General features: G+C 49.8%; 1 protein-coding gene across 5 annotated transcripts in view; it reads left to right on the forward strand.

The window, feature by feature from the left end:
- Positions 1–24,323, forward strand: part of CDK5RAP2 (CDK5 regulatory subunit associated protein 2) — a 188,483-nt gene that overhangs the window by 125,878 nt on the left and 38,282 nt on the right. For 4 of the 5 annotated variants that reach the window (XM_058672770.1, XM_058672766.1, XM_058672769.1 and 1 more), the window contains 4 exons: positions 4,894–5,125; positions 9,345–9,470; positions 13,594–14,167; positions 15,752–15,984. In XM_058672770.1, coding sequence (XP_058528753.1) covers positions 4,894–5,125; positions 9,345–9,470; positions 13,594–14,167; positions 15,752–15,984 — 1,165 coding nt within the window. The remainder of the gene's footprint in view (positions 1–4,893; positions 5,126–9,344; positions 9,471–13,593; positions 14,168–15,751; positions 15,985–24,323) is intronic. The other variant, XM_058672768.1, reaches the window with a different exon arrangement.

Below are 24,323 nucleotides of genomic sequence, written 5' to 3' on the forward strand. Positions count from 1 at the left end.
GTTCTCCCCCCCATTGATGAACATTCCTTTTCGCAAGGTGCAGTGAAAGTGGTTATCACTTGAACTTTGGGACAGGGATGAGAGCCTAGGGTTTATCTTGCGTAGACTTCGCAGAGGAGAGGTCCTGTTTAGGAATTTCTCTGCATTCCTGTACCCTACCAAAACTTGCCAAGGGTGAGGAAACCAGTCTGCAGTGCCCATGCCTAGCCAGCGTTAAGGAGCTCAGCTGGGGCTCCTGCTGATCCCAACATTCCTTTCCGAGTCAAGCTGCCTTCCACCGTGGCAGCCTCACGTGGTTGGGTCTGGTTTTGTTGGGTGAATGTTGGCATGTTGATTTCCTTCCAATAGACACTGTCTTCAAGCTTCTGTAGAAGTACTGCCAAACAATGCCAGGTTGCCAAAAACTTGACCCTTGGGGTGGGCATTTGGCCTTGTGGCTAGTAAGGGGCTGGAGATCCCTTGTTCCATGTGGGGTCTGCTCCGACTCCAGCTGCCTGCTAGTACAGACCCTGGGAGACAGCCGTGATGGTTCAGTGACCTCATTCCTGTCACTCGAGTGGGACACCTGGACTTGGTTCCTAGCTCCTGGCTCCCAGCTTCCACCCCTTTTAGTGACTGAACTAGTGGAAGAAAGCTTTTTTAAATCTGTGTCTGGCTCTTAAATAAGCAAATAAACAGAAATCATTTAAAAAAGTAAAAAAAGAAAAACAGTCCAGCCCACTGGATTCTTGGCAGTGTTTGGAGTCTTATAACAGCTCTTTGGGGTTGACTGTAGCAGGAAGCCGTGTTCTAGCAGGGAAGGAAACAGGGTCCTGTTTCAAATAGAGCTCCACAGAGGGCTGTTGGTAGTCCTGTTTCTGAGGATTGTTTTGTATCTGGGAAATCAACTGTACGCACTGTTTCGTGGCATCAGAATGGAAAATTAAGTTTATTTTCTGACCACTAAATTACTGCTTTTGTGCATACCAAAGAGAGTTAGATATATCATTAGCAAAATTGCTTTTGATTGTTTTAAATTATGCACCAAAACTGTAATTTCTAGAAAAGGGTTTTCTAAAGATATCAGAGAAAAAAACCCCACACTGCCATTATATTAATGGTACTCAAAATGCAAATTTGTGCAATTTGGCTAGAATAGAGATGCTCTCATCTGCCCTGGCTCCTTCAGTTTATACCTGTGTAGTAGGGAAACTAGATGGTTTTTTTTTTTTTACTTGTTTGCTTTTTTTCTGTTTTTGTGGGAGATGTCATCCTATGTTCAGGAAAATTGGATAATTGAATGAACTTAATTTCCCTAAATGTATTAATTTTTTTTAGTCTGAAATTATCTTTCTCACTTGTGTTTGTGTTTTCAAAAGGCAGGAAACTGTTTGTTTATTACTGTTTTTAGGATCACCATATATATCCAAGATTGCGCTCAGTCTTCTCTCTCTCTCTCTCTCTCTCTCTGGTTCTCCATGTATCTTTTTCTCCATCTTTCTCCCTATTTAAATTTTCTCAGCAAGTGTTTGGACTTAGTGATGGTATGATCTGTGTTTTACATATGGAGAATAGTAGCTTTAAGAGGCTAGGCATTGGCCCACAGTGCTAGCGATACAAACTGAGATCTGTTGGAGGTGCACAGAGATGTCCTAAGCCCGCCTTTCTCAGGGAGACAGACTCTCCTCCATTTTCTGCAAAGTAGAAGAAAAGTCATTGTCTTTTTTTGTGGCCTTTGGTAGTGAAGAAATCATTAAACCTATGGCTTGAGCCAGAAGTCTGGTGCCTGTTAAAAGGAACATCAGTACAATGCAAAGGGTGAGATAAGGAGACAGGTATCCTGCAGGTCATGTGGTTATAGAAGTAACAGGCTTTACAGAATTCTGTGTGTGTGCGTGGGCCTGGCACTGAGTCCTTGAGCAAGAGGTCACCCGGTCTTCCTCACTGGATGAAATCTTGATGACTAAGTGAGGTAATATATGGCCAGTGCTGGGGCCCATACCTTGTACATGGTAGGAACCCTGTATGTGAGAGCACCTGTCCCTCTTCTATTCCCAAGCAGGAAGTTCCAGGAATATGACACCTTTAGTAAGTGGCAGGGGCGCCTGTGTTGGGAGCCCATAAGGCAGCATTTGTGCGGTGTTATTTTAGAACCGGCGCTAGGTTGACTGACGGCACTCTTCCAGCTTGAAATTGGCTTTGGCATTTGTGCACTTGCAGCTAGCTTTTCTGCTGCCATATGACACACAGATCTGGATCCAGGAATAAGGACTGGTGGAGACGGAGGACCAAGCACTTGACTGCTGTTTTCCAGCCTTCTTTTCCTCCCAGGTGGTACCCTTGTCCTTGAACCCACTGTCTCCCTGGAGTGTCAGAGCAGAAAGATTCTCACTCTTCCTAACTGAGCACTGGAGTTTGAAGAGCCGCTTCGATGTCTGACTGTTGAACTTGCTGCGTGACACTGAGCCACTTGTTTGACATCACGGTTCTTCCAGACATGAGGCATGATAATGTCTGTTGTCTAGTTGACCTGAGGCCTGGGGAGAATGCATCTGGTTGGATTTTTTATCCTAGAGCATGCAGGAAAGGGCCTTCCCGGGAGACTTGGCAGTCTTCTCATTCCCTGGGGCCCATGTTTTTTTCCCCCTCCAAGGTTCCTTCTCCTCCACTGTTTACATTTTTGAAGCTAACAGCTTCATTGAGGTATACTATCACTTGGTTCATCCATTTGAAGTGTGTAATTCAACATCTTCTAAAAAGATACCCACAGATCTATATAACCACACCGCATTTTCAGAACATTTTATCATCCCAAGAAGAAACCTTATCATCCTCATTAGCAGTCACTTCCAGTATCCTCCTCTCCACCATTCTCTGGAGATTCACCTGTTCTGGCTATTTTGTATGAATGGGATTGTACAATAATATGGTTCTTGGTGAGTGGCTTCTTCCACTTAGCCTGGTGTAGTGCAAATTTATTTGTGTTGTTACACATGTCAGTACTCCATTTATCATTTTTATCAAAAGCAGTCCTGCTAGGTTATACTGCATTGTATTCAGCCACCCGTTGATTAGGGGTAACATCACTGTTCGTGTCCACCTTTGGGTGGACATGCTTTGATGTCTCCTGAATGTGTCCCTGGGAGTAGAACTGCTAGGTCAGAGATAACTCTGTTTCTTCTTTTGAGGTGCTGCCAGGCTGTTTTCTAAAGCAGCTGCCCCTGCCTGACATTTACACAAGCAGTGTGTAAAAGGCTCCAGGTCTCCACACCCTCACCAACACTTGTGGCCTTTTGGATTGCAGTTGGCCCATGGGTGTGTGTAGGATTGTATTGTGATTCGATGTCCATCTTCTTGATGAGTAGTGAGGTTGAACACCTTGCATGGTCCTGTCAGCCTGTGTGTCTTGCTTTGCAGGAATGCCTATCAGATTTGCCCATCTTTTCATTGGATTACCTATGTCATTATTATGGAGTTGTAATATTTCTTCTGTGTCCTAGATTCATTTCTCTTACCTTAGCTTTTGCATGTATTTGAAATCCCCCACCTGAAAGACTCACCCAGCCCCACTTGGCCCAAGAGTTTAAGTTTGTGTGTTCACTGCACAGCTAAATTGTTGAGCACTTACTGTGTATTAGTTCTTCCGCAGGAAGCCTTGATGAGGGGATGGCCAAGCTTTGCTGAGCTCCTAGGCGTGGAACTTACAGGCAGTGCACAGGTTAAATGGTGATCAAGTCATGGCCCAGTAGTGATAATATTCTATGAGAAGAGTTATAGGGGACAAGGAGTTCATGACAAGGAGATTTGACCTGGTCCTGGAAGTTAAGGCCCATTCTGCTAAAGGCGAATTTGAGCTGAGTTCTGAAGACTGACTTCAGTGTTAGTCGGGGAAGAGGAGGCAGGTGAGAGTGAATTTCCTGGACAGGGAAGCCAGCATATATTGTGGCCCTGAGGTGGGAAGAATGTGGTACTTTTTGAGAAACAACAGAAGACAAGCATGGCTGGAGATGATGGTGACCTGGGAAATGGGAGTAACTTGGGCTGTGGGGCAGCCAGGACCCTGTGGGCTGTGGTGTGGGCTTTGAATTTTGTCATAAGAGAAGTAGGAACCAGGTAGTTTTAAACTGGATGTAGATTAACCTTCTTCCTAGTGCATGCAGCATGGATTGGAAAGGATGAAGAATGCTCGAAGGCTGTCCACAGGGTCCGTCTGTGCTCTTGGAGTTGGATGGCAGTGGAGAGTGAGAAATGAAAAGACTTAGACAACTTAGGCTCTGGGATTAGTGGAACCTGATCAAAGATGAAGAGTGGGGTTGGAAATAAAGGGTGGTTTTAAAATGACTTGTGAGTTCCTGTATTGTACAGAGGTGGATTGGTTTGATTTACCAAAATAGGACTGTTGAGTGTCATAGATTTATGTGTGGGGACATAGGTGACAATTGAAGAGTGACAGAATCGCTTTTAGTTGACTTTGGAAGTGCCTGAGACCACCATTAATGTCTTGGCGCGGGGGTGGGAGCTCTGAGTCTGCAGAATAACATTGGTTCTAGCCAGTTGACCAGAGAAGGTGGGAGATAGATTGGCTTAGACTAAGCATGAGTGGGAAACGAGGAACCAGACTAGGAACAGAAAAATGTTTTCTAGAAGATTGTGATGGTGAAAGATCAGCTGTATATGGAGTCCTTGGGTAGTCCAGAGTTACGGTGGGCCAGGGCCAATACTGTGGTAAGGAAGACAGGCCTTTGACAATCAAGTTAGAAACTCTTTGCTTGGAGGATGAATGGATCTGACTTCCATTACTGAGCTGGGAGTCTGGGCAGTCAGTTTGAATCTCACTGGTTACTGTTGGTTTGGGATTGTTGACTGGGCCGCTGCAGGAAGAGCATTCACTTTGTGTAACGTTCGTGTTTTTAGGATGCCAAGAAGTCCCGCCTGCCCATCCTCATAAAACCGTGCCAGTCATTAGGAAGCATGGGGCACCCCCCTCCCCCTCAGGACTTGGTGGCTCAGTTGCAGGACCAGATCCTGCAGCTGCAGGGGGAGCTGAAGGAGCTTCAGACTCAAAATATGCATCTGCACCGAAAGTTAATTCTGGCTGAAGCAACGACAGAGAGTAGGCCAGCGCCCGACGAAACACTCCTTAATGGTAAGCTCTGAGAAAAATGTATTCTCTGCGAGCTAGGCGAACGACCCAGCGGAACTGCTTGAAATGTCAGCCTTGTTGTTTAGAATTGCAATAAGTTTGAGTATAAATTTCATGAATTGCAGTGATTAATCTTGACTTGACAAATGCACAACAGAAGGCACACAAACAGGAAAATGTAACTGTGGTGTTCACGTGATCCTGGAGTCTGGATGGAGCGGACTGCAGTACTCCCTGGACTTGTGGGGCTCCTGCTGCCTTCACCTGGACTTGTCTGCAGGGGCCGCAGTTACTTGGTGATGGAATCCAGGCTCTTTTGCCTGGCGTCATCCTTGGAAGCCTCAGACTGTGGCAGCAGGAGTGGCCAGGGGAAGGGCCTCCTTGCTGTGTTCTCTGGTGTGTCTGTGACATCTTGGAGCTCGTTCCAAAGCCTGCTGACCTTCTGCCTTTGTCTGGAAGTGACCTACTTGGCCACCCACTTTCTGTGTACATATTGGTTGAAAATAAGATTCATCATTTAATTCCATTCTTCTGCAAGCCTTAACATTTTTTTTTAAATTTACTTACCAGAAAGAGAAAGAGAGAGGCAAGAGTGAGACAAATAGACCCACCCATCCACCCACCCTCTGCTATCCTCTGTTTCATCGGCTGTAATGGTTTGAGGGGTCAAAGCAGGAGCTCAGAACTGAGGCCAGGTGTTATGTGGGTGGGCAGAGCGCCAGCTAACTGAGCCATCCCTGGTGTTCCCTGGGGTCTGCATGAGCACTGAGCTGGAGAGGAGCCGGAGCCAGGCACCCAGGTGTGGTGCTTGGGTACCTTAACTGGCAGCCCAACTTCTAGGTCAGATACCTGCCATGACTCCTGGTTTTGAATTCCTGTTGTAAGCAAATGGCAGCAGTGCAGGATCAGTAATACTGTTTATTTATTAAATGGTTATTGGGGGCCGGCACTGTGGCCTAGGCATTCAAGCTGCCGCCTGCAGTGTCAGCATCTCCTATGGGCACTGGTTTCAGTCCGAGCTGTTCCGTTTCTGATCTGGCTCCCTGCTGATGCACCTGGGAAAGCAATGGAAGATGGCCTGAGTGATTGGGCCGTGCATGCATGTGGGAGACCTGGGAGAAGTGCCAGGCTCCTGGCTTTGGCCTGGCTTAGCCCTAGTCTTTGTGGCAAGTTGAGCAGTGAACCAGCAGATAAGAGGTTTTTTTCTCCTTCTCTCTCTCTCCCTCTCTGCCTCTGTCTTTCAAATAAATAAACAGGTAAACGAATATATAAATAAACACCCTTAAAAAAAAAGAAATACATTAAATTTGCTCTTGTGCCAAGCCCTGCTCTAGGCAGTGCAGAGTAGACATTGTACTTGTACATTGTACAGTGAAGAGAAGGCAGTGTACTGAGATGACATTTCTGTTGGGCCAGGGGGCCAAGTGGTGAACATGTCCATGAGGAGTGAGGGACTCAGCGCTGCCACTGAAGAGAAGAGCAACAGGCCGAGGGGCATGAGGACCGAGGGGCGGGTTAGTGCTTAATGGGGTGAACCTGACAGAGGAGGGAAACTGGGAGGAAGTGAAGGCTCCACTCACCATCTTGGGCAGGAAGAGTGGAAACTTGAGTGTTTTGAGCGGAGGACTGTCATGGACCAACTTAGGCCTAAAAGCAGGAGGTGACAGACTGCAGCCTGTGGCCCACGTGCACATTGCTGCCTGCTCTTGAAAACCAGGATTTCACTTGCATATTGTCTGTGACTGCCCTGTGCTGAGTAGTAGCACTAGAGACCCTGTGGTCTGCAAAGTGGGAGATGTTTACTACTGGGCTTTTTAAGTAATGTAGACTATGACAGCTTTAAAGGATCGCTCTGTGTGACCCTTTAGGCTGGAATACCATGCACCAAAGGGGGAAAGGATGCAGGAGCAGCAGGTGCAGGTCAGGCATCTGCTTTTGTGCTCACCTGAGGAGCCTGTTGAGTGTCCCACTGGAGGTGTCAGCCGTTGGTTGGAGGTTGAAGAGAGACATCTGGGTTAGAGATACACACTTCGGAAAGTTCAGCAAGGAAGCAGGTGCAGGAGCTGAGGCTGGGAATGTCCAGGTCAGAGGTCAGAGGAAGAGCAAGTGATGCAGGAGGGGAACTGAGTGAACCTGACCTTCCAGAAGACAAGGAGGATGAGGACTGCCAGTTGGGAAGTCAGCATCGTGGAAGCCGTTGGTGGCTTTGAGGTGAGCGTTTTGCCAAGGAGAGGGTGTGAGGAAAGGTAATGGGCACGTGTTCTAGAGAGGGAATGAGGGGGAAGATGGAGAGAGCAAGAGCGGACCCCTGGAGGCATCGTGCTGTGAGGAGGAGCAGAGATGCTGGTGGGCAGGTGGGCTTGGTGGCATTGTAGTCAGGCAATGTGAACTGCAAGGCCTGCGTTTCTGGGTAAGAGAATGGTCTGGGAGTGGCAGTGAGGAGCAGGATGGTGGAGCTTGGGAGTGAGGAACCCCTGCTGTGCAGGCCACTGCAGGGGAAGCCACATCCTGGGAATAGCCTGGGTTCACTCAGAGTGAGGGGTGGGTAAGTTGGAGGAAGTTGATGGTCTTTGGAATTTGCCACTGAAAGGTCTGAGTGCCGAGGTTGGTGACGGCATCAGATTAGAGAAAACTCTGCAGCTTTGAACTTCCTGTGCTACTGGCGGAACAGGTGCCACGATGTGTTGAACTGCTCGCTGTGTGACAGACTGAGTCTTCCCAGCAGTCTTTGGAACAGCTGTGTCCCTTCTGCAGCTGAGGCAGCAGCTTTGGCAGTGACTTGGCAACATTCACACTGCCCCTAGCTTCCTGAACTGGGTGATTTCAAAGTCAGCCTTAAGTTTTTGAAAGACAGATTTAGAGAGAAAAGGAGAGACAGAGAAAGATCTTCTATCCACTGGTTCACTCCCCTAATGACTGTAGCAGTTGGAGCTGAGCTGATCCAAAGCCAGGAGCCAGGAGTTACTTGTGGGTCTCCCACGCAAGTGCAGGGTCCCAAGGCTTTGGGCCGTCCTCCACTGCTTTCCCAGGCCACAAGCCCAAGGAGCTGGATGGAAAGTGAAACAGCTGGGACACAAACTGGTATCCAAACGGGATGCTGGTATTGGCAGGTGGAGGATTAGCCAGTTGAGCCATTGTGCTGGTTCCAGAGTCAGTGTTCTTTACTGTTTGATAAAGCCTCGTGCATATAAGACTGGTGTGGGTTTTATTAGTTTATAGCCTGAGGTGTTTTCCATGTAACCTCGGGTTTCTTCCCCAGTTTCATGTGGTAGAGATTTCAAGCTAGCCTGTGGCAGAATTGCTCTGCTGTTCCCTCCTTCCCCCTGTCCCCCTCACGCATGCCTTCAGTGAAGGCTTCCCAAGCACCTGCTGTAGCTCTGGCTGTAGCAGAGAAGTCACATGGGTGTGATGTAGTCTCTGCCTTCTAAGAACATCCCTTCCCGAGCAGAGGGGGCAGGGGGCCTCTAGGAAGAGATATGGGACGTGATGCCACAAGACACTCAGCCCAGCAGAAGCCCTGGCACTCTGCCCAGGCTGTGCTGTGTCACTCCACACGTGTTTTTTTCCCCGAGTTTATTTTTTAGTTATTTGAAAGGCAGAAAGAGAAATTGTCCATTCATTAGTTTATCCTCTAAGTACCCACAGCACCCGAGACTGGGCCAGGCCAAAACCAGGAGCCAGAAACTCCGTCTGGGCTCCCACATGGGAGGCAGGGATCGAGGGCTTGAGCTGTCACCTGTTGCCTCCCAGGGTGTGTGTGAGCAGGAGCCTGGGTTCAGTGCGGAGGCAGGACTCATCTCTTTGATAAGAGGTGTGAGCATCCCAAATGGTTTCTTAACGTGCTATGCTGCAGCACCCTCCCATATTTTTATTTCTTGCTGAAACACCAGAGTTCTGCAGTCAGTCCCACTGCCGGAGCCACTGGAAGACCTGCAGCTTCTCTCCTCTTAAGGCAGGTGGGCATGGGTAGATGCAGTTCATTTTCTCACTCATAGTTCCGTGAGAGGCTGGTCTTAGACCATTTCAGACACGCTTCAGTTTATTTATACCTTTTATGTCCTGTTATGGCAGCTTGATAGATTAATTTGATCTTATAAATTGCGTTTTGCCTCCCCAGTGTTTTCCTTTCCCTCTTGTGTCTTTGTGTCCTTCTCTGGTGCTTGGCTAAGTTTCAAGTCTATGGTTTTACTTATTTTTCTTTTTTCTTTGCAAATGCCTCTAGCTCAGCCCTTTGCGGCAGCAGCCTGCGGGGACAGCCCAGGAGAGCCAAGTGGGGTTCAAGCTGCACCCTCTAACCAGCATCACAAGGACATGGTGGATGCTGGTCAGCAGACAAGCCACAGCACCGGTGAGGCTGAACCCCAGTGTGCACTGAGTAGCTCTTGCAGGCTGGGCGCCATCTGGGATGTGTATGAACTGGCCACTGCTGAGCCAGCCACAGCCCTCCTGGGTGGTCGTTCATGTTCCCTTGCGGGGCGGGGGGGGGGGCGGTTGCATGTGGTTGGCCCTGTGTCACCAGCTGGAAGGAGGGAAGGAGTTGTGGTAGAGTGGGGTAGAGGCTTGGGGAGACAATCACCCAGACTCCTGACGCTTTCAGTGAGGTGTGCACACTCTGGTCTCTGTTGGCCAAGACACTGAGTTGGAGAGGAGCCTGTTGCCAGGCCCTGGGGCAGCAGGAGGGTGCAGAGATGTGACTAGGCCGTGGGTGAGTTGTATTCTGCTCCCTTGGAAAGTATGACTTCATAAACATGCAGAGAACCATGGGAATGCTGGAAAAACCACCCATGCTTCCGTTCGGCCAAGATGAACAAATGCTACAAACGCTTCCCCTCTCATCACCTTAGATCTTTGTTATTTTACTTTCATAGAATAAACCGCTATTGTTCTGGATCTGACTTGCTCTGAGAGACATGGTGGCCATCGGCAATCCTAGGTTTGCTGTGGGATTGTCCTGGGACATTGTCCGTGCAGAGACTGTGACTGGCTGGCCCTGTTCCCGTGGTGTGCACTGCACCGAGGTGTGGCGCCAGAGCAGAAGCACGGGCACCTGCTCCTCCCTGGCTGGACTCTGCAGGGAAGGCAGCAAAGCCCCCTGAGCTAGCAGTAGCACGTTCTGGGCTACGGCATTTCTTGCTAGGCAAAAACAGTGGTCTGGTGATAGCATTTGATTTCTTGCTCAAAGTTGATAAGTAATCAAGACCTCTGGACAGTTTCCCTTCTGGTTGGCACCCTTCAAGGCAGCTTTTGTCCTTCTGAGCGAGCTTCTGGAGCCTGGCGAGTGCCCTTTCTGGTGTCGCCTGATGGGTGTTCTCTCCTTCAGGTTCCTGCCTGTGCTCCACTTGGCATGGCACTGCTTCCTGAGTCCCCCGTGTGGTGGGCACTCCCTTTAGGCTCCTGCTTCCCCTTTCGCAGCCTGTCTGCCATTGAGTCTCTGTGCTCAGTGTCTGCCCTCTGACCTGTGTATGACGTCTTCACCGCTGTTGTTCTTCAGGAGTCCCTGGATAGCTGCTTGGGAAACGAACGAAAAGGTTCCATGGCATTATTGGCCTTTACGGTGAGGATTGAAGACTCTCTGCCAGGGGTTTAGTGAGAAGACAGCATTGAGAGTGTTGGAGCAGGCTACTGGGCTTGGAGAGAGGTCTCCACTCCTGCCCTAGACCCTGGCATGGGAAACTGAATGCCTCCAAGGTTGTTGGAAGTGGGCAGTGTAGTTGAGATGCTCAGTGCGTTAGGCTGGCACCTGGCACGTTGTTGATGACCCGAGACCTTGGTAAACCTGCATGTGTAGTGGTATGTGCCAGCTCATAGCCCTCCCTTGCCTGTGCCTACCATGCTGTGGTACTTCCTGTGGACACAGAGTTGGCTCCTTTGGGTCTTTGTCCAGGGTTCCTGGCCGGAGAGGCTCCCAGCCTCATTGCCATGCTGGCACACAGCGATGAGGCTGACGGATCCTATAAGGTCTGCAGACTGAATCCTTTCCTCTGCGGCCGCACACGTGGCTGTTGGGTTTGGCCTTTAGGGGCCAGCTCTGAGTCAGGACCTCCTGCAGAGTTGTTACTGTTGTGTTGCTGGGAGCACACCCCTCCCCCTGTTCTGAGGACTGTGTGGAGCTGCACAGGAGAGCTGGTGCCTTTGTCTGTGCCTCATGGTTACATAGTGCAGGCCATTTGCTCTCATCTTACTTTCTGGAAGTGAACGAGCTGCTTGCCATGCAGTAGGCCAGGCCGTCTCATCATGAAGTTCTCACAGCAGAGAGGCATCCTTGCCAGTGAAGACTGTGCTGGTCCATTTTCTGTGCTGTAACAGAATGCCTGAACCTGAGTCGTTTACAAAGAAGAGAGGTTTATGTAGTGCTCAGTTCTAGGGTCCAAGTGGTCCAGGCCATGGGGATGTTGGAGCCACTTCTGTGGAGGACCCCATGTTGCTTCAGCTCATGGCAGAAACCAAAAGAGAGCAGAGAGGCCTATGGGAGAGGGTGAAGAAGATTGACCTTCCCAGGTAGGCCATTCTCTCAAGGAAAGCATCCATCCCTTCAGGAGGCGCTGTTGCCATGGCCCCAGCACCCACCGCTGGCCCCACGTCCCAGCACCGCTGCAGTAGTGAATTAAGGATGTAACATGAACTTTCGGGGGACACAGTGATGTCCTAGCAAGGGTGACCGCCTGAAGCAGAGCCTCACAGACCTTCCCCCATCCTCCTTCCCTTCCTCCCTACTGATCTTTCTCCTTTGTTTCCCCTTCTTCACCCCTCTGTCCTTCCTCTTCCTCCTCTCTGTCTCTCTCATTCTTGCTCAGCCAGAAGTACTTAGTGAGTACCTTCTCTGTCGCAGGCTCAGGGCCAGACCTGGGGAAGCAGATGGATGTTGCATTCTGCACCCCCCAGGACCTCATAGACTAGCGATCATAACAAACTGTGCACCGTAAAAGTGCTGTATTAGGAATGCTTCCCTTAAGTCATGCAGCAGCTGCGTTCTAAAACGGAAAGGTTTATTTTGTGATACTTGCGTCGTGAGCAGAGAGAAAAGCGTGCACCTAAAGTTACCAGGAGCAGATTGCAGGACCCGAAATTGGAACGGGCGGGCTGAGAAGGATCTCTGCGTGCATTCTCTTGGGGAGCTCTCCCAGCCCACAGTGGTGCTTTTGCAGCCTCCCCAGGGTGGCCTCGGCTTGCACGCCTCCCGTGACGGGCACCTGCTGCTGCCTCGGGGTGGCTCAAGGGAAGCAGTGGGTGTGTTCCTGGTAGCTGGATCCCATCACTGCTGTGCCCCCGATGCTGTGTTGGCCTTTTGGCAGTTGGCGTTCCATGGGATCCCAGAAGCAAAACCAACAAGCGTGGCTCTTCGCAATCATGGTCTTCTTTCCGTTTTGTAGGTGAAACTCCTCTGGCTCAGAGAGGTCAAATGTGTTGCCTGATCAGCTCATGCATCTTGAGTGGTGAGCAAGAAGTAGCAGAGCCAACCTGGGAAACCAGTCTCTTGGATCAAAGATGGTGTTTCCCTCTCACATTCTGCTGCCTCTTAAGGATTCAGAATAACTCCTTGTGTTAAGCTGAGCACTCCCTCGATAATGGGCAGTGTTTTATAACTGCTAAGGACAGAAGCTGCCCAGTGAGGCTTGTTAACTATCTCTTAGCTTGTTTTCCACGTGGAAAACTCCAAGGTGCTGGGCTGAGAAGTTGCTGTTTCCAAGCTAGAGGCACCAGCAAGTGAGCCTGTCTCTCCTGACTGCATTCTTTCACTGTGGCAGCACTTGGCTCCATGATTCAGTGCCATCTCTGGGCAGTGAAGCGAGCTTGAAGGAATTGTTTCCGTGCAGAATGGCAAGCCTGCGAAACAGCTTGCTAATGGGGCATTGGGCATCTGGGGACCAAGAGATGTGGAAATGCAACAGCCTCTCTCTCCCCTTTCCACTGTGGGGACTCGGGCTTACCCAGGCCATGCACAGGTCTCAGTCCATCCCCACCCAAAGATCTGGGTACTGCAGCTGCGAAGACAGAAAGCCACAGCCCTGTCATGAAGGAACTGTCCCCAAGGGGGAGAGACATCCAAGTGACAAAATGCTCTGTAAATAAAGAGGCAGCTGATATTCCTAGCTGAGCACCCTGGCCAGAGGATGCTGGTCTGGAGTGTTACGTGCAAGGCATCATGGGAAACACAGAGTTGGGAGGCCGGGCTCTCAGAGGAAGACAGGTGAGCTCTGCCGAGACCAAGAAGAGCTGAGCATAGAAGAGAGAAGCCGAGGAAATCCGGGTTACTGTCGTAGGAGGTCTGCAGGGCTGTTCCAGAAGCTTCCAGGAGAGGTGGCCAGGAGGCAGAGCCTCACGTGGACGGTGGGGAGCTGGGGAGAACTTCCAGAGGGGCACTGTTAGGAGGAAGCTCCTGGGGAAGCCGGCGCAGTGCTCATAGCTGTAGTTGTGATGGTGACGACAGATTCCAGCATAGGGATGCTGACAGAACTGTATTTGATTTTCAGACTCTGAAATTTGCCCACCTGATGACCTTGCCATCTTGACAATGTGCCAAGAGAACCCGGAAGATTTCCTGGGCGCCACATCAGGGTCCCCTTCCTTGAGTTCCAAGAGCCTGCTTTCTGTGAAAGTCAGGCTGGCTGGGACTGATCAGTGTGAGAACACCAATGCCTCCAATGACACAGAATATTTAAAACAAAAAATCCAAGACTTGGAAACTGAGCTGGAAGGCTACCGGAATTTCATGTTTCAGCTTCAAAGGCACTCCCCGTGCAGCGAGGCCACTCTCACCATTTTGTGTGGGACAGAAGGGGCCCAGGACGGCTTGAACAAGTCCAAGGGCAGTACTGATGAGGAAGAAATGACCTTTTCAAGTTTGCACCAAGTGCGCTACGTGAAGCACATGAAAATCCTGCATCCGCTGGCCCCAGAGGTGATGGATGACAGCAGGCTGGACAGCCTCAAGCAGCAGCTGGTGGAACAGGAGTATGAGCTGCAGAAGGAGCAGAATCTGAACGTGGAACTTTGCAGTGAAATCCACAGTCTGCAGAACAAGTTCAAAGATCTCTCCCCATCAAGGTACACACCTGGCTTCTGCCCTGTGGCCCGAGTCAGGCTGCATGCAGTTCCTGGGTGCTGCCACTAGGAGGGAGCCTCGAGGCAGCGGGGCGTGCTGCTCCTTTTGGTGTAGGGTTATGCTAGGGAAGGTTCTGGGTGGAGATCAGGCGACCAGGACCTGGAGGGAAGGGCTGCAGGTGACCACAGAGCACAGTGCCTGCAGACCCTCATGGCAGTTATGAGTTGCTGTGGGTCCTCCGCAAGGGACAGCGCACATTTTCCCTGCTCAGGGTGGATGCTTTGTGCCTGTCCTTGTTGAGTGACAGCGCTTTTGCTGAATGGCACTATTTACTTCCGGCCTCCGTTCCTGGCTTTTGCTGTGCATAGAACGAAAATTGATCTCCTAGGCAGGGTGGGAGGAGTATAAATATTTTCCATATCTTTACCCTTTAAGGTCATCTTAGAGAAATAAACCCATGTTGCAAGAGAAGAATTCTTAGTTGCACAAGATAGTGCTTTATGAGAATAGATGTATACCATCTTTCCTCATGAGATATGGCAAAAATGAAATCATTTGTAAAGTTGACCTTCACCTGTCACTAATTTGAGGTAGATACATTGTTCTGAATTATCAGGAGCCAGAGCGGGGCTTTTCAGGACTGCCTGAGCAGTGAGATGTGCAGTGCCTGGGAAGGCACTTCCTCCCTCAGTACTCCAGATCTGCTAAGGAGGTGCCCTGCAATGGAGGACGCTGGGCTTTGTGGCACAGGGTTTAGGCTGCCGCTTGGGGTGCCCCTGTCCCGTATCGGAGTGGCCGGGATGGAGTTCTGCCGTGGCTTCCACTCCAGATGCCTGTTAATGTGCCTGGGAGGTGGCAGGTGTTGGGCTGAGTACACGGGCCTCTGTCACTCGTGTGGGAGACCCCGATGGCTCTTGCTGAGTCCAGGTTTTGGCCTGGCCAAGCTTTTCTGAGTGAAAGATCTCGCTTGCTCGCTGTCCTACCCCCTCTGTCTTCTTTTCTCTTTCAAATACGTAAGTAAATAAATAAAATTCACAAGGTGAAGGGGCGTTAGCATATACTGAGAGACTGAGCAAACCAGAGGATGTGCATAAATTATTCCATTCGGTGGCTGACAGGTCCTCCGCACTGACTAGGTGGTGGTTGGGAGTGTGGCTGTCCTCTGCCCTTGGGTTTGAGAGAAGAGGACCCTGGCGTTTTCCCGGCCTTCTCCCTCCTCCTTTGTACTAATGAGAGTGTTTGGTGGCTCCTCTGACCCCTGGGCATTTGTTTCTGCAATTCAGAATAGTGTTTTTGAAGACTTTATGGAAACTAATTGTTCTCCTTAGTCCTTGCCAATCTATACCTTAATTGGGGGCTCTATGAGGTTAAAAATATTACGGGGGAATCTTTGTTCCAACATTTGCCAGCTGTTTGAAATCGAAGAGGGAGTGACCTTGTACAGTTTCAATTTTTCTAGAACTATATATACTTGTACAGCTGCAGGCTTTTAAAAATTGTGCTCTGTCATTTTTCCAATTAGTGTTAAGGGCACAAAACTTCAATTCCAAAATGGCACAAGCATTTTCTTTCCCCTCTTTTATCAGATACGATTCATTAGTTCAATCCCAAGCCAGGGAGCTCTCCCTTCAGCGGCAGCAGATTAAGGACAGCCATGGCATCTGTGTCATTTACCGTCAACACATGAACACCATGGTTAAGGCGTTCGAGGAGCTGCTGCAGGCCAGTGACGTGGACCGCTGCGTGGCCGAGGGCTTCCGGGAACAGCTGAATCAGTGCTCCGAGCTGCTGCAGGAATTGGAGAAGCTTTTCCTCAACGGTGAGTGGGGACCTGGGACACACCAGTGACTGTTCCGGGACGGAGGCGACCCGGTGGCTTGGCCTCACTTCCCTCCTGCCCCTCTGCTTTGATGGGGTCACAGTGGAATCACGCTGGCCGCTGCTTTCTTCCAGTGACCATTTCCTGGCAGCTGGCTGTCTGCGCTGTCACGGCCAGGGGTCTGCTCTTGGTAGCTCTCCTGGGCTGGGCTGGTGAGGTTCCCAGAGGCTCTGCCCCTCAGTGCTGGCTGCACAGCTGCCCGTCTTTCTGAATTTTAAGGAAAGGTGGAGATCATGATCTTAAGTCATGTTTTAAATATTGGCAACCCAATAAAATAAAGCAACATGAAAATGGATCACACCAAAACGTACCCGAAGGTCGGGGGTGGCCAGAGGAAAGGTGAAGGGAAGCGTGTGTTGGGTGCTTTAGGAATGTCACCGCAGTGGGATGATGGCTGTCCCGTGCCTCTCAGCCGGCCTCCCCAGGGCATTTTGCCACTTTAGCTTTGTCATTCTGTCTCACCTTCCCAGCCTTGGAGAATGGACCCGTAGCAACATGATTCTTTGCGTTCAGGTACTTCCGTCTGTTGTCCTCAGCAAAGGCCATTGTCTTACATGAACACAGTGTAGTGACAGAAACGACTAGTAGTATCAGCTCGCATGCTGTTCCCTGGAACACAGACCGTCCACTGCTTCCCTAATGTCTCTGGTCAAGGGCCCAGCCCCGCCTTCCCTGTGTGGTCGTGTGTCTGAGGGTCCTTGCACCTGCAGCACGCAGCTGGACCCTGCATGGTTCGTGGCACTAGTGCACCTGAGGAGTCCAGGCCTGGGCCTCACTGCCAATTGTCTATGGTTTCCTCATGATGCGGTTCTCGATTGGATGAGAGCAGGTAGCCAGTTTGGGCAGGAATAACGTTCAAGTGTCTGTTCTCATAGGGTTGATGAGGGTTGGTGGGAGCAATCTCCGTTCTTTTCTCATGCCAAGAAAGAATTTCCACGTGGCAGGGACAGTGAACAAAGTCAGATTTGGTGAAAGCGAGAAGCCTCCTGCCACAGCAGTCAGGAGGGGGACTCCAAGGGCACAGCCACCAGAGAAGCTTGCCAGTGCTGGCTCTGATTGGTTCCTTCCTGGAAAGTGAGTATAGACAAGCCAGAGTAATAGACTAATAGAGGAAGGGCAGATGAGCCAATCGGAAAGCCAGAGTAACAACTGGGAAACTGAAGTCTATGCTAATGAGGCATGCCATGAGGACCAATCAGGGAGTAGCTTGTTTTGCATATAAGTGTGTGGAGTACTTAGATCTGCTGGGCAGTCAGTGACATCTAAAGATGACATCATATATGTTTCCTCTGTCTGTCTTCCTCAGGGCTCCTGGGAGTTATCATGTATGATGTATGTTTTCTTTCGTATGTGTGAGGTTTTTTTTTTTTTTTTTGGTTGGTTGGTTTGTTTTTTCTTTCCAGGAAGTAGGCTCTGGAGTCCCTATCAGTATTCTGTGAAGGAAACACACAATACCAGTTTGTCCCATTTTTGGTTGTGCTAACTTTGACTGCTTGGTTAAGCTTCTGACAGTTCTCTGTTTTGCGAACTAGGGTGTTTCCTTGTGTAACAGATGAACCCGCAGTGGGAACACTTTGTATCTCAGTAGATACTTCATTCCTCTTCACATCTTGACCCACCGGTTTTTCTGTCCGGTCTTTTTTCTCACCCAAATCAAGTGTTAGTATGGTGATTCTTTATTTCTTAGTAGGGAGCATCTGTTGGGAGGATCTGTTTTCCATTATACCCCCATTATTTATGTATTTGTTTGTCATCAGTATTACCTTGTGGACTCTTTATCATGTTCACTGGACCATCACCTGCTCTGTTGCTGCTGTTGGAGTTGAGATTCTGCCAGAGTGGACGCGTGAGCACTCGTTTGACTCGTCTCCGTCTTTTCAGGAGCATTGCCTTTCCACGTCAGATGGTGTTCTGGCCTCCTGTGCTGTACCGTCCCTGAGTCAACTGCTGCTCCAGCTGGCCTGATGCCTTTTAGTACAGGGAATGAAGCTTTGCTTTTCTTTTTTAAAGATTTATTCAAGATTTTCCATATGCTGTTTCACTCCCCAAATGGCTACAGTGGCCAGAGCTGAGCTGATCCAAAGCCAGGATCCAGGAGCTTCTTCTAAGTCTCCCAAGTGGGTGCAGGGTCCCAAGGCTTTGGGCCATCTTCCGCTGCTTTCCCAGGCCACAGACAGGGAGCTGGATGGGAGAGGAGCAGCCGGGATACAAACTGGCATCCATATGCTACTGCATTGGGTCTACTTCTCTTTTCTTTTTTCTTTTCTTATGTTTTCTCGTCTTTTCTCTGCTTTTAAAGATTTTTTTTTTATTTATTTGAAAGTCAGTACCAGAGAGAGAGAAGAGAGGTAATGAGAGATGTCGCATCTGCTGGTTCACTCCACTGATGACCACAGTGGCCAGAGATGAGCAAGGCCACCGCCAGGAGTCGCATCCAGGAACCAGCAGCACACACTTGGGCCCATGTTCTGTGTTCCCAGGCCATTAGCAGGGAGCTGGATTGAAAGTGGAGCAGCCAGGACACAAACCTGTGTCCATATGGGACACTGGCATCGTAGGCAACAGCTTTACCTAATATACCATGGAGCCAGTCCCTGGAATTTCATTGAAGATTTATTGATTTGATTTGAACGTCAGAGTTACAAAGTGATGGAGAGGGAGAGAGAGGAAAGAGAGAGAGAAGTAGAGATTCCCTCCATCCTCTGGTTCATTCCTCACATAACCTCAATATCCAGCAGTGGTTAGGAGCCAGGAGCTTCATCCAGTTCTGCACATGGGTAGCAGAGGCCCAAACACTTGAGCTGCCTTCTTTTCCTGTGCCATTAGCAGGGTCCTGGATTGAAAGGGGAGCACCATCCCACAGGGGGTGCTGGTGTTGCAGGTATTGCTTTATCTGCTGTAATACTGACCCCAGGAAATGGAGTGTAACAACAGAGACGCGGTGCTGACCACATTCACTGCTACTAGGGAGTTGGGTTTTTCTAGGATCCTTAACAAAGATGTGTGTGTGTGTACATGAAAGATTTATTTTAAAACCGGTTACTTCATTCCCAACCTGCAATGTTCCTTCTTGTCTTCCTTCATGCAAATGTGTTTCCTTTTTCTAGCAGTAAGAGTCCTGACTCTAACAGCACTATACCTGCAGCTTTGCTAATTCTGTAATATATGTGGAGAGTTCCAGAATTGCTCCACCTAAACCACTGTGAAAAACAAACCTGCTCCAGGAGTTCAGGATTTGTTTATAGCTGTTTCCAGGCTGAAGGTATGTAGTGTGGTATGGAATTGAAAAGTTATTTGGTTTCATTCCTTCTCTAGTTTTGTTATTGGATTCATTTGAAATAAATTGGATTCATTTGTTTCTATTTACATTCAATTTCAGGATTTTTTTTTTTTACCCTGTGCTTAGTGTTTTAATTCAGTTTTTAGTTTTTGAATAGGGAGAACACTGTGCTCGCTGTGGTCGCTGTGGTTGCAAAGTCAAAAATTTCACCTTCTTCAGTTGCTTCTGTGAAGTCACTTTTCACCCTCCTCCACAGTCATTAGGATTTCTTTCTAGTTCCATTTCCCTTTGAAATGCCTTAGGAATGGGCTTTCAGTCATCGCAGCTTCCCCCACTCCAGCAGTTTCCCAGGACACTCAGGCCTTCCACTGTGCAGCATCGCTGACAGGTGTCATCTCCTGTCACTCAGGTCGCAGCAGCATTTGACAAGGGCATGCCCTCCGTCCCTGGGGATACCCTCTGCTCACATGGCTGCTGAGTGGACCTGCTCATCCCGGGCTCCGTTCTCACCAGCTACCTGCCTCAGGGCCCTCCACGGCAGCACTTGGCCCGTGTCACCTCCCCTGGACTGTGGCTGGCCACTCCTGCCTGGCCCCTGTGCCACCCGAGTGCGTGATTAGTCAGGGTGACCTTTCTCTGATGTCAGTCCCATCATGTCCCTTCTCTGCTCCAAACTCAGATTCTCCCTTCTTCCTCAGTGTAAAAGTGCAGGAGAAGGCTGACAAAGGCCCCGCCACAGCCCTGCTGCTGCCGTGACGCTCAGCTCCTTCCGCCCAGCCTCACCCCCAAACCTCCAGCCACAGGGACCCTGCAGTTCTCCTTTGCCTTGTGCCCAGACAGCTCTGTGGGAGACGGCCAGGCCCTCTCCCGCCCCAGCACGCTTTGCTCTCCACTCTGCTTCGTTTCTCCTCCTGCTCTTCACCGCTTTGGCACGCTGCATGCTTAGGTATCTATTACTCTGCCTCCCTGGCACACAGGACAAGAATGAATGAATGAGTGAGTGAATCCCATCTGTGGAGGGTGTGGCCCCCTGGCAAGGAAGCCACTCGTCTGTGATCATGGGAAGGGTTCAGTTAAGCGTTGGGTGGGAGGCCTTGGCTCGGCGTGCGATTCATGGGTCCGTGGGTCTGTGTACTGACTGAGTGCTTACGAGTGCTTGTTGCGGGAGGGACTTAGGGCTGCCAGGGGCAGCACAACCTTTCTGAGGTGAGTGTTGTTCCAAGACTCCACTGACTTGATAGAACCAAGATCTGACTGGGTTCCTCAGTCTTCAAGGGTACAAAACAGATGGTCCTCAAGGACCTGCCTGTGTTCAGACTCGGGAAAATGGGGGACAGTTTACCCACCAGGCCTGACTTTCCTGCAAGGACCCGTCACATTGGTCCACTGTGGACAGTTTTCCTGGCGCATGGAGGGCCTTTGACTTTGCCCAACATTATATAAAATCTGCTTTTCCTTGGCTAATATATAGTTGATTGGCAAGTTTATATCTTAGTGGTGGGGAAATAACTGAGCCCTCAGAATGTCTTCTAGGCCCAAGGCCTTGCCATTGTCTCTTTTCTCTTTTTCTGCAAACCCTCACTCTGCACCCTTAGAAGTGGGAGACTGAGGTCAGTAGATACATACATACATACATACATACACACACACATAGGTCGGTCGGTCTGTTGGTAGGTAGAATGGTAGAAGCAGCGAGCCAGCCAGCTTCTGGCACCAGCTTTCCGTCTTGCACCCTGCCAGCAACACCAGGTTTACTGTGTACTCGCTGACTGACCCATTCAAGGAGAACCCATTTCTTTTTTCCTGTGGCATTCAGAGGCCGAAGCAGCATTTTGGATTTAGCAGACTGTACAACACAGAACTTTATGTTCTTGTGCAAGAGACGTAGAAGTGCCAGGAAGCTCACTATGGCTGCTGACTCGGAGGCTGAATTCTATCAGGGAGGCGGGTCTTTCTCAGGTGCCATGTAAGGGTCTGGTTCCAGAATTTCAAAACGAGCTTATCATAAAATGGTTTTATATTTGAGGCAGTTGCATGGCATGAGTTCTTTAAAAATTTAAATATAGCCTTTTTAATACAAAGCAATACAATGTTTACTGTGGAGTAACTGATAAGCAAATATCCCCATAATTGCATCATTTACACAACAAAGCACAAAACCCCTGGAGTTTGTATGCCTGGACCTTTTGTGTACACATGTGTATTTTTATGGAAATGGGACTGTTTGCAACTTCTTCCTTTGTTCAGTTGTAGATAATAAATATTAATAAACATTGTAAGTTTTTGTGGCTGTAGACAGAGCAGTCTTCAATGTAAATTTACTCTAATTTATTTGATCATTCCCCATTAGATGGGCATGGAGGTTGTTTCCGGTTTGGGACTCTGTATATCCTTGCTGTTTCTTTACTGTCAGGCAATTGGTAGAGCCTAAGAAGTGGGATAATGGTGTGGTTTCTTAATGCTCAGCAGTGGAACTGGGGTCTTAAATAAATCTCGCTTTGCACACTGGGAAAAAAACACACGGAGCTAGAATTATTCCTTAGCTCCAGCAAACTAGGGGTTTCTCTAGGGAGTTCAGGACCCTGCATGATTCTATGGGTAGCTATGTTTTTTGGGGGAGGATGAGAATGACTTTTGTGTTCTCAAAGAGGAAGATGAGAATGGGGTAGAACTGTTAGAACCAAGTTTTCCGACTTAGACTTGCTCTGGGTGGCTCCCCAGGCGAGTTGCACAAAGCACGAAGGTGGTATTTTTGTTTTAGTGCATTTCTGAGTCAGCTGCGCTGGGCACTGGGAAGGCACGGAGGAGATGGCAGGGCAGCTCCGTTGTTCAGCGAGCACACCTGGAGCTGAGACCAGCACAGCCCTGGGACCCCTGGCCTCGTGCTGCCTGGCTGGTGGAGAGGCTATGAGATGATTGTTTAAGACCACCCACAGACTTTTTCTTACCTGCCCACTACCCTCCACCCAATGATGCTGATCATGATGCAGAAGCAGCAGGGAAATGAGTAAGCCTGGTTGTCTGTCATGTTCTTTTTCAGCCCGGAAGGAAGTATTTATTATACTCTTTGAGGAAGTAAGGAGTAGAGAGCTTAATTCACTCGAGGAGGGTCATGTAGGCCCTTGGCTTCCGCAGACTGCCCTCCCAGACACCATGGCGCCCTGCTTTCACACACCCGTCCCCCTGCCTGCGTTGGCTCCTCCTCGTTTGTGCCTCCATTCCAGCCAGCCCCTTCCCTTTGTGGTTTGACTCCGACTGCACTTGGAGAAATTCTGCCTAATTCCCCAGGAAGCTAACTTCCTTCTCCCAAGAAATAGCAGAATCGCGCTCTCCTTAACCTCCAGGGTGTCTGGAGCACATTTATGACGTTCCCATGTGACTCTGTGATGTGGATGGCACCCAGGTGTCAGGAGAGGACAGAACAGGCCCTTGGGAGTCGCACAAGCTTGAGTTTATATCTCAGTGTTGCAGGATTCATAGTCCTAAAGGGGTCAGATTTCCCTCTGCAGATAGGGACTCCTGCCTCAAGGGGCTGTACTTGAGGATAGAATGAGTGCTTTAAAGTGTCTGCTGTCTGGCCTGGGAGGTGGTGGGAGCTTGGGGGTTGGGAAGTGGTGACGCAGTGGTTACAAGTTCCGGGTAGCACTGTGGCCCAGCTCTCAGATCCAGTGGGGAGCTTCTTCCTAAGGAGCCCCCAGTTGGCCCTGTCAGGCTTGCCTAGTGCTGTTTGCAGTTGTTGGGTGTTTCCAGCCACCGCTCCTAAGTTAGTTTTCCTGGATGGTTCAGCGTAGATGGGTGTGTGTGTCTACCAGGTTATGTTCCTGCAGGTTCTGTCCTGGCCCTGTGGGATCGTCTTTGGGCCCATTGTTGCAATCCGATGGGCACTTGTTGAGGGCAGGAAGGCTCTTCAGCCTTCTCTGTATGTTGAGTGCTTGGCACAGGCACCCAGGAGGAGCACTGTAGCTCTTTGCTACCCATTACCGTGGAGACTGTCAGGGTCATACAGGAGCTGCCTGGCTGAAGTATTTGAACTTAACTGTGATTGATTCCCTGTGAGCCCGGGAGCACTCTTTCGAAAGAGGCCTCTTAGGTGGCTGTTGTGAGCAGGATGGTCGGGCAGAGAGGAGACTGGAGGAGACTCAGGGCATGCAAGCCCACCCTACGGTGGTGTCCCCACTTGCCTCTTCACATATGGGTGGGATACAAGATGTTTGTGATTTGGGAAGATGAAACCCCCACACTGCCACATCTTACATGGTTTTTAGGTGTCGCAGTGCATGCATCTTGAGCTTTTGGGATAGTCCCCAGGTGGTACCTGTCACCTGTGCGAAGGCAGTTTTCACCAGAAGTTTACTACCTTGGCTGGAATGATCTCTTTGTGAACCCCACAATAGCCATTTATCGTTTGGTTTTTGAAGAACCTGTTGTGATTCGGACTCTGGTGGAATATACTTGTTGCTGACTTATTGCAAGCTCCCCAAAGGCCCTCTGATTGCAAGAAAGGGAAGCCCATCCTATTGGTGACATTAAAACACTTTGTCCTGGGTTTTGTTGGGGATGGAGCAGAGAGCTGTGATGGCTTTAGGATGGGTTTATGATGAGGGGACTTGAAGCCTGCCCCACTGCTAAGGCCCCTGGGCTGCACGGTTCTGGAGGGTGTTCATTCAGCTGTTGGTGTGGCCAAGCCAGGCTGGACTCCAAAGCTCTTTGGAAGGTTGGGCTGGGATAGGTGGGCCATCCTCCATATCTGGGCCCAGAGTCTGTCTGTCACTGGAACACTGGCAAGCGGCCCCAGTGCAGGCACCAGATGGAAATGCTGACCAAGCTGTTTGAGTACACAGTTGTCCCTGCTTATTAGTGAAGGTCTGGAGATCTCACTTGATCAGGTTGCATTTCCGCCCAGAGGAGGAACAGAGAGGACAGAAAGGTGGAGATTTGTGACAGAACCCTGTCAGCGTCTCCCTGCCCTTCAAGAAGCCAAAGTGAGGTGCTGTCAGGG

The sequence above is a fragment of the Ochotona princeps genome, chromosome 14 (assembly GCF_030435755.1).
Source record: "Ochotona princeps isolate mOchPri1 chromosome 14, mOchPri1.hap1, whole genome shotgun sequence".
NCBI lineage: Eukaryota > Metazoa > Chordata > Mammalia > Lagomorpha > Ochotonidae > Ochotona > Ochotona princeps.